Source organism: Lissotriton helveticus, chromosome 1_1 (genome assembly GCF_964261635.1).
Source record: "Lissotriton helveticus chromosome 1_1, aLisHel1.1, whole genome shotgun sequence".
Classification (NCBI taxonomy): Eukaryota; Metazoa; Chordata; class Amphibia; order Caudata; family Salamandridae; genus Lissotriton; species Lissotriton helveticus.
In genome coordinates, this window is record NC_136057.1 from 929952364 (window position 1) to 929962463 (window position 10100).

General features: G+C 45.4%; 1 protein-coding gene across 2 annotated transcripts in view; it reads right to left on the reverse strand.

Annotated features, from left to right (window-relative positions):
* Window positions 1-3112, reverse strand: part of CPM (carboxypeptidase M) — a 300531-nt gene extending 297419 nt beyond the window's left edge. The window contains exon 1 of one of the 2 annotated variants that reach the window (XM_078676699.1): window positions 2771-3112. In XM_078676699.1, the coding sequence (XP_078532825.1) occupies window positions 2771-2779 (9 nt within the window). In that variant the 5' untranslated portion in view covers window positions 2780-3112. The remainder of the gene's footprint in view (window positions 1-2770) is intronic. The other variant, XM_078676716.1, reaches the window with a different exon arrangement.
* Window positions 3113-10100: the final 6988 nt, after the last annotated feature.

The window sequence follows — 10100 nt, forward strand, 5'->3', positions numbered from 1 at the left end:
CTTGTTTCCGGTCCAGGGAAGGCATGGCTTGGCAGTTCGGGCTGGACTGTTCCCATGAGACACAGGTTCAGACTGATTTGCATATGGCCATGTCTGAACTGGGGTGGCAGAGTGGGCTAAAGAACGGTGATGGATTAAAAACAGATCTGTTGACTGGGTGTGAGTGTTTGATTGGTTCAGATGCTCCGTCCATCACCACCCCCTTTTGGTACTGGAATTCGGCAGCAGTGGCAGCGCTGGTTCCAGCTCGAGTAGACTCCTAGGAGGTGCCTTGGGCCCTGGCACTTAATATTTTACAAATAAAGCACTGTGGAAAACACAACATATTGTGAAATAACCAACATTTTTGTGTACTTTCAAAACTGAAAGGGAAGGGGTGTGTGTGTTTTTGTTCGTGTGGATGTAAACATTCCTGGAGAAATCCAGAAGACACCTCACCATACCCGACTGAAAGGATCTCTTCCCAACCATTGATCAGAAACTACATTTATTCGGTTCGGGCGGTGTAACACACCAAACATCTCCTCTGAAGGGATGCCCCTGATAAGGTACTGCACCCTGCAATCCTGAAACCCTATTTTTTTTTTTAAAAGGAAGAAAACATGTAACAGGGGCTGTCTGCTGGGAGGATCCGAAACAGCAAAATCCGGGACGAATTAACCATATTCACCAATCACAAGCAGCCATTTAAAAACAGCATTAACAGGAGCCAATAGAAAACATAGGAGGTGCTTCAAGCCTATGTTCTAGATACAGCATGTCTCTAGGAGACAGCGAATACAAAGCATGTGCTGCCTAGGTGAGACCTAAAAACGAATGAACTAGTAGATAAAGTAATGCCAGGACTAGGTGCGCAACTATTCACAGCTGATATTAGACAAAATGAGAGCTTTGTGCCAGTGGCGTAACACAGGCCCCTGCGTCGTAGGGGGGAGGGGGGGGTGCCCAAACTCCAGGGGCCCCCTCAGCACAATACTCTGGCTGGAGAGCTTCTGATTGAGTCCCGAGGGGGCTCCACATATCTTGCAAGGGGGCCTCCCTTAAGTTGTGTTTGCCAGTGCTCTGCACGTGGGTCACTGGTGCAGTCTACCTCAGAGTGATGCTGTGATCTCCGTGCCTCAGGAGCCTCCCTTTGCTATGCAGGCTGCATGACCGAACTGGACTTTCAGACACTTGGTCTCAGTCCAACAGCCCTTTGGCTACTCCCACGTGGACAATCACCCGTTCCTTCTGTTACCAAAATAAGAGCGCTTAAAAGCAGGCTTAAACAGAGGTATTGCCTGCTGTATGTAACTAACACGGCATTTGTACAGAGCACTGTCTGTTCTCAGTGTGTGCGACCATAACCTGGGCATAACGTGTGGACACATTTCAAACCTTTAGAGCTAAGTGTAAACAGACATCGAACCTCAGCTTTGAGTGGCACGAGGCAAAGTTCTCCAGGGATTCAGGTGCCCACATAACCCAATATTATGTTGATACGATAGACTTTTGGAAAGCTGCTGGTTAAATAAACACGCTTAAATTGACACTGGAGAGTCGGTTTACTCACATACATTGAAGCCCAATGCTAGTAAATATTCCACGCAGCCCAGTAAGGTCTTAACTTAGACCCATTGAAGACTTACATGGAACTGAAAGGTCTCGAAATGCACTATACTGGCGCCAAACAACTACAGGACTAAACGGAGTCTTTAAAATCAGTTCCAATAATATTAACCATTAATAAATACACTGCACACCACAAAATGAATGGCTTCGAGGCGCTAAAAAAATGATACTGACTTCACCACTCATAGGGCCCATTTAGGCGTTGTTGAATGACTACATCAAATGTTATCTATTGCAGAGATTTTGTAGAACTGCAACTTTAGATGCTCTATTAGTTGTAAATCAATTGTTTTTTATATTTCAGGTGTGGGACAGTTTAGGAAAATGAGAGGGAGAACACTACTATCTTGTAGGAGATGTGGCCCTTACAGGTCAAGGCAGGATTTTCAGCAGGATGAAAAACTGTGTGGGGGGGGGGGGGGGGGGTCTCTCAAAGGGGCGAGGCCAATGTAATTAAGATCGAGGCTTTAAACACGTAAGCGAAAAATCTGTGCTTAGTTAGCATAGTGTGCCGCCCGACTGGTATTTTGCTGCTTCTATCATTGTATCCAGATATATAATAATACGGAAAGTAACATTATACCTATAGCAGCCCAAAACGATCGGATTTGTCAATGGTTGTTAGTTGCATAAGCAACAACTATGACTTCGTTGAATATAATATGACAATCCTTCAGTTCTGAAATGATGAGCGCGTGAAAGAACTTTAACCAGTCTCTTCGAAATGACCCCCAAACCAGTGAAGGGCGGCACTGCTGCAGGGTTAAGATTTTTTTTCATCCTGGGGGGGGGGGGGGGGGGAGGGGGGGGGATGTCAAAAATGGAGAGCCCGATTGGAGAGCCCGATAGGGACCCGTTTCGACACGAGCTTTTTAGAACTGCCGGTGCTCAGGGCAGGCGGGACCCGGCCCACTTAAAGGCAAGGACCCAGGTGATTTACATTCTAATCCCGTATTGTGTGATCTTGGACACATTTCTTTATCGCCTACTGATCAGTTCCCAAATATTACAAGCTACTCAACTCCACTACAGAGTACTACATAAGAAAGATTTCCGCATGATTTAACAGTCGCGTGTGGTGTGCAGCATTGTAAGCTAACATTACATTTAAAAAGAAAGATCGGGAAATAAAAAAGTGAAGTGGGTGCAAGTTGTTTACCTTGCGCATCTCTGGGCCGCAGCGCGTCCTCACGAGACCTCCGTGGACTGCCCCGGTAGCATCGCCCGTGCTGCGCGGGCTCCCCTGAAGCAGCCCCGTCCGAGCCTCGCGCTGACAGGAACTGGTCCGGCCGTGCCTGCTGTCGCCTGCCAAACTAGTAACTCAGCAGACTGTCACCGCCCACGCTCCACCCGCGGCCGCCGGGTGCCTCCCCGTGTCCTCCTCCACGCACCGGGCTGAGGAGGCCCACCCCACGGCGGTCTGCAGGGGAGCAGTGTCCGGCAGTCTGGCTCCTGCCTGGATGCTGTCATGTCTCACCTACAAGCCCGCACTCGAGTGCCCTGTCAGTCAGACGCGGAAGAGAGTGCCCGGAGCAACGCCACCGTGAAGCGCGCGCTCGTCTCCTATATTTAAACGCACAAACCCTGGCCTGAACTGTAAATACCACACACCCTGATCGTAGAGTGTGGAAGAAAGTCGTACACGCGAACAGCAGTGGAAATGATTAGTTTCCTATTGAATTCTTCACACAGACTACAGGATCCAGGCATGGACTACATTTAGGGTCTTCAGATTATGATGGGTAGTGAAAATGGGTGGTCGTTCCTTTTCTCATTTGGGCCTAAAAATTTGAAACGTCCTTCCCGTGTCCCTAAAGACGGAGACCTCTCTTCTTCGTTTCCGTAAGGGACTCAAAACTTGGCTCTTTCAGCAGTGAGTCGAAGGTTTTTGTCCAAAAAGTCCAGCCTGCTAGTCCTTTTCTTCTTGAGTCTGTCCCTTGGCGCTGGGAAACCCACTGCGGGTAGCTGTGCGCCTTACAAGTTTAATAAAAAAAAAAATGATGCTGTTGAGCACACGCGAATATCTTAACACATATTGCCAGGATATTCTCCTACCCTAAAATCTGTGTTTGTGGAATCTCTCAATCTGGGTAAATAATCATAGAAGTGTTATTCACTGTCATATCGACGTGCTACAAATTGATTTAGGTTTGTCTTTGACTTGTAAAGAGAGTGGATGCCTTCATGATACTTTACTATTGACTACAAATTTACTCAGCCTGTCGTGTGAATGACATGCAGCTTCTTTCTTCTTGGCGCCTTTTTTATGCCTCGGTATGAAAGCTATACATCAGACTGACACGCTGTAAAGTTTCAACTCATTTTATTGTACTGTAATTGCTTTTATATAGCGCTTGCTACTCACGACAAGGCGTTGAAGCGCGTTATTGACAAAGCAATAAACAAAGCTCACAATATGGTTGTTTTTGAGGCTGTCACTCAGAAACGTAACAAAGCTGGAGCAGAATAGAACAGCTGCTTCACTAGTAGAACTCACTGGTGCCAGGAATATGCCAGTGTGTTGTGTCATAAAGCACTGGCAGTGCATGGTTGCAGAAAGCTAACACTGTGAGAGTCCTGAGGATCTGACCAAATATGTGCTGCTGGAGCCCTATAAACTACTGGATTTAGGCTATTTAAACAGCGATCCCCACCTACAAAATCATTAGGCCCTCCCTTCCACGAGGCAACGGCTGCACAATTGGATTGCAGAGTTCATGAGAAGAATTGGTGATACACTTTGAACAGAATCTTGGTATAGCTCTCCAGAAAACACAAGTCACAAGTTCAGGACAATAAAATAATAAGCAAGGGCTAAAAAATCATGGCCTCCTGGAAATCGTTGTATCGCTCCTTGCGTGTAGTAGTCGATTAGGAATTGACTGGGAAGCCCCGCTGTGAAGTCACGGAAGCACTATACAAGGTTTGACTGTTAACCCAAGCACTCGGGCCAGCCTACCAGAATACCAAACCTCCACTCTTTGAGAAAAAGCATACAAGCAGTCCCTTGCTGGAGTTCAAATGGCCGCACTTTATTTACATTTTAAGAGGCACAATAGACCTGCATGGAGGCAGGGCAAAGCAATTGCAATATTTATGACAATTTATATCAAACTTGGTAATGCTCCATCATAAATGATCAGGCACAGTTGAACACAGTCTGCTTGAGTAGTTCTGTATTTTGAGTGCCCATAGTACCAGATGCTAAACCTAGCCCACTACCTTTGTTAGTTCTTGACAACTGCCCACCATCCGGTCTTGGGATGCGAGTGCCATGTCTGCTTTGGAGTAACTCTGTCGGCCCTACCATTTTGCATTTCAAGGCCTGCTGTTGCAAACCATTCGCCATCTGGCGCTCTTTTTGACCGATAAAGGGACGCAGTGTCATGTCCCTTTGCGACTCCCCATTTGTGAGTCTGTCTTCTGTGCCTGGCTCAGGAACACATGGCTCATTTCTAGGGCACCAACGATGTTAAGGGGTCCTCCACTTCCTCTGGGTACTATGCTGACTTTTTCAAGTTGATCAGGTGAACTCGGCTGTTATCTTGTCCTTAGATACTAGAGTGTTTCTTTGTTGATTATATGGTAGTGGACTTAGTAGCAGCCCTGTCTGCCAGGCCCGGGAGGAGCATGTCCAAGTGTGGTGCTATTGGTGACTGTAAATATGCAGAGGCCTTGTTTTGGTTTCTGGTATTCCTGCTGGTGGCCACTGTTCGTCAAATGTTCCTGGCTGGTGCCACCTGGGTTTGTGTATTCGCTGCCCCTTTTTCTTGGCGTTGGTGTACTCTGTCATCAGCCCGCTCCTCTCACTAGCAGTAATACTTCCTGTGAGATCGCAGCTTCTTCCCCAGGCCTCCTTTGATGCTTGAAGTGCTACTTTACCATTGAGATGTTGGTTTGTCACAGCTGAGAATATATATATATATTTTTTTAGTTTTGAAAACCTTTATTGAGAAACAGTTTGCACTTCAAGTTACAGTACGTACAGGCAGGAGGTCCGCAATCACAAAGAGAAACACATTTGTTACATACATCACATGAGCCATCATATACAGGAAACCAATGGCACTGCACAGAAGGAGAAATTCGGAGGTGAAACAGGGTGAGAAGGGGTGGTGCCCGGGGGAGACACCACACAAACGGGAGAGAGCACAAGGGACCCAGGGGGCACACGAGTGGGGGAACAGCTCCTCACGTACCAACACTGGCGGCCGCCGCAGGCGGAGTGCCGGCGGGGAGCTTGGGAAAGGCCGCAGAGGGCAACACGTCCTGTTGCTGGAGATGGGAAATTAGGGGACCCCAGCAGGGCCGGCTCTAGGCTCATGGTGGCCCTGTGCTGGGAGCGTAGGTGGTGGCCCCGGAAGAGGGGGTCCGGACAGGGCGGAGCTCAGGAAGGTGTTTTAATAATACGTCCAGAAAAGTCGTTAGATGACCAGTACCTGCGGCTGCTCCTACCCTTCCGAATTCGTCTCAGAACGATACAATTTAGGAGGAGGAGGGCATTGTGACACACGACATTCGGGACTGGGCGCACAGACAGCTGCAGTGCCAGGGCCATGACAGGGGCACCGAACCCCCACAACCCCCCACAGCAAAATAATCGGTGGGTCTTTGCCCGGAAACAGTAATATCGATGCCATATTGAATATGGTGTCTTACGCTTGGCGGATGGCCACGTCCGTTGCAGACACTGCATAGCCACCTCGTGACACAACAAGCGTTTAACTTTTGTCGAAATTTGCTCACATGTGTCTACGGGACGCCCCAGCTGAGGAGTGAGGTGCTCTGGCAGAGCTGGGTGAGTCCCAGTAACGGACAGCAGGACTGCTAGAGAGAGAGATAGCAGCAAGTTCCTTCCCCTGGAGTAACCATAGGTGCTCTCCGCTCTCCACTGGGGCCCGCGCCTGGGTTTGTGAAACTGAAAGCGCTCGGGTTGGCCCGGTCGCTCCCCTGCCCCCTGAGCTCTAGGGGCCCCCAGGAGTCGCTGGGACTTGGAGCCATATTTCAACTGTCTGCCACTTAATAGTGCAGAAATATCCTTTCTCTCCACCTTTATTGGCACAGGCGGAGCAGGGGGCCTAAAGAAATCAATCACCACCAGTTTACATGGGAGGCCGCGCCCGCTACCACTGACTGGAAGACAGACAGCGGCCTATGAGTCGATGGATGCGACACCAGCAAATTGAATGCGGCGGGCCCCCCTCAGAGAAAGTGTCAGTGATTCCGAAATGTAATACTCGGCAATGATTAGGCCTTCTCTGCCGAACCCAATTATGCAACTTAATGGGAATATAGAAATCAGCAAGACGCAAAGGCGAATTTTTTGGAATTCTGGGACTCTGCATTATATTAATGGAAAGATCCTACAAAATGAAATTTTAACTACAATGCATTCGGACTGTCAAAAACAAACTTTGAATGCATTATGGCAAATCTTAAAATGTTACTGCTCAACAGGGAAAAACCACGTATGAATCAAATTTGCAAAACTTCCAACGAAAATGCAAGTAAGAGGAAACTAAATAAACTGATTCGTGGGCAATTCTTAAATTTTATACCCGCCATACAGCAAGAGATAAATAAACTAAAAAACCAACAAAGAAGGAAAAAGAGCAGCGAAAAAAGAAAGATTCAGGACAAAAATTGGGTGGATATTCACGAAGCGGCAAAACAAAATAATCAAAGAAAATATTGGTCATTGATAGCCAAAATAATTGGAACTAAAAAGACACTACATGCCATACCAGTACCACCGCAGGATTGGGAAGGATATCTAAATGACCTATATAAAGCAAACCCATCCAATGATGATAGTAATACTGTTGAACCCTTTTTAGAAACTAAACACTCACCAATGGAAAAATGTACAGTATTTTCTATTGAAATGCACATTAGAAAAGCCCGATGTACCTCTGCGTCAGGCCCTGATCTGATACCGATCAAAGTATTGCAGTCCAATCCCAAACATTGGAGTCAGATGTTGACAACATTATTTAATCACATCTTCTGCACCAGGAAAATACCAAAATCTTGGCAGGGAAGTACTATAATTCCCATATACAAAAAAGGGAACCGGAATATTGCTAGTAATTACCGCCAAATTGCATTAATGGACGCTACAGGCAAGATTTTTGCAGCAGAGGTATTGGATCGATTAAAAGATTGGTGCTTTTCACAAGGAATAATACCGATGTATCAAGCCGGTTTCCGACCAAATCACTCAGTAATAGATAATATCTCAATTCTCCAGACTATACTTGACAAATATACTGGGCGTAGATCTCAACCAGTGTATGCTGCATTTATAGACTATTCAACTGCGTTCGACCGCGTTGATAGGCCAACCCTATGGAAAAAATTGAGAAAACTGGGGATTTCTGAAAACCTACTGCAACTAATAATTATGTTACACACAAACACCTGGTCCCAGGTTCAAATGGGAAGTGAGAAGGGTATTACAAAACCAATTAATACCTTGAATGGTCTTAAGCAAGGATGCCTCCTTGCCCCAATTTTATTCTCGCTTTATCTAAGCGATTTACCTTTTCATCTGCAGCAATGCACTAGTCTGCCCCCAAAGGTTGCATCTCAGAGCATACATGCATTGTTATATGCAGATGATATAGTCCTGGTAGATCTCACACCATTTGGCCTTCAAAATCTGCTGAATTCCTTGAATGACTATTCGAAGGTCCACTTTTTAATTCCTAACCTAACAAAGACTAAAGTGGTAGCGTTCTCTGGTCGAAAAAAAAGTGCTAAATATAGCTGGTACCTTAATGGGAAAAGAGTAGAGGAAGTAAATGAATATACCTATCTTGGAAGGATTTTTTCAAAAAACATACAAAATTTCAAACAAATTGACAATTTAAAGAAAAAATCTGAGATACACGCAGGGGCGCTTTCTCGATTGTATATGGCCACTGGAAATAGGCATTTTTCCTCGTTACTCAAAGTGTACAAAGTAAAAATACCTGCGGTACTGTCTTATGCTACTGAACACTTACCAATGAAACAATGGTCTTTCATGGATTTAGCAGAAGGAAAGATTTTGAAAAGACTATTAAAGGTCGCTTCATCGACATCTGTACAGGCACTTAGACTGGAATTTGCCCTAACAAGCTCGTATGCCACAGCTGTGGCAAATATTATCAGATGGGCCTACAACATCTTGCATGCAAAAGAAGGAACACTGAGATTTTTGTTAAAGATGGAGATTTTTAAACCCGAATCTCAATGTCTTACCTTTACCAAGAATATGGTTGAGGCATTCAAACTAGCATGCCTCACAAAAGTTATTCTGTCATCTTGGTCAAAATCCCAGTTAAAACTCTTTTTGAAATGCTTTACTACGAGATTAAGTTACGATCTAGATCTAGTCCATTGTAGTAAGTTGTCTACTTATAAAATCTTTACACAATCACTGGAATATAAGCAATCTCGGCCATATTTGGGGCTCTGTCTAACACACGGAGCAAGAAGGTCCATAATTATGCTGCGTTTAGGAATCCTACCGGTTTCTGCCTTTACATCTAAATGGTCACCAGGAGACTCCCCTATGTGTAAACTGTGTTTCGGGGGAGTGCAAGATATCGTGCACATATTATTTGTTTGTCCACACGAAACTGTAGTAAAAGCACGGAAAAGATATGTAGGGCCGATATATCAGAAATATAACATCACTACTGTTGACAGCTTACTATCATTATGTAAACAACCGACTGATGAATGGGTCTGTTATAACTTCTATAAATTTTTGAAATCTTTTTTAAAATTATATTGATGTGTATTTTGATTCTCTGTAAACTGTTTTAAAAAATTTTTTTGTGGTCCTCAGCTGAGTACCAGACCAAATAAAAATCTTTTTGACTTTTGACTTTGATTAGGCCTTCCGCTCAGGCCCCCCTGCAAAGCACAATGAGGCCCCCCCCCCCCCAGTGGCCAGGCCCACCACCTACCACTTTGCCCCACCGACAAAATAAGCAGCCACTTAAAGCTGTATTTTCAGCACTTATCTGTGCATACTTCGATCAGCAAATACAAATAGAATGCACTTTAATTGCGTTCTAGGGCTGCCTGAATGATGAGATCCATGACTGATAATTAAAGGGAATAAAGACAGAAAAGTCACATTACAAATGAATACATACTTTTTTATTTATAACCCTATTTATTGCCAAGACAAGGTCTTTCCAAGCTCTTTAAACACATGGCTGGCATGTGCCCCCTCCAAAAAACACCCATCCACAGCAGCACGACCTTTTGAATAGTGGAAGAAACAAGATGCCTTGAAATCCGACCCCTAATAGGAGAAGCTCCACAGTAGCACATGCTTGAAAATGCAGGAGGCCTGAGCCTGCAATGGGAGGGGGTTATTGTTAAACAAATAGGCATGTTCATTAAAAAAATAATCATATCTACAACTACAGGGGGTACAATGAGGTCAGCACACATGCTGCTGGTAGCCCTGTGAGTGGAGATGGGGCGGG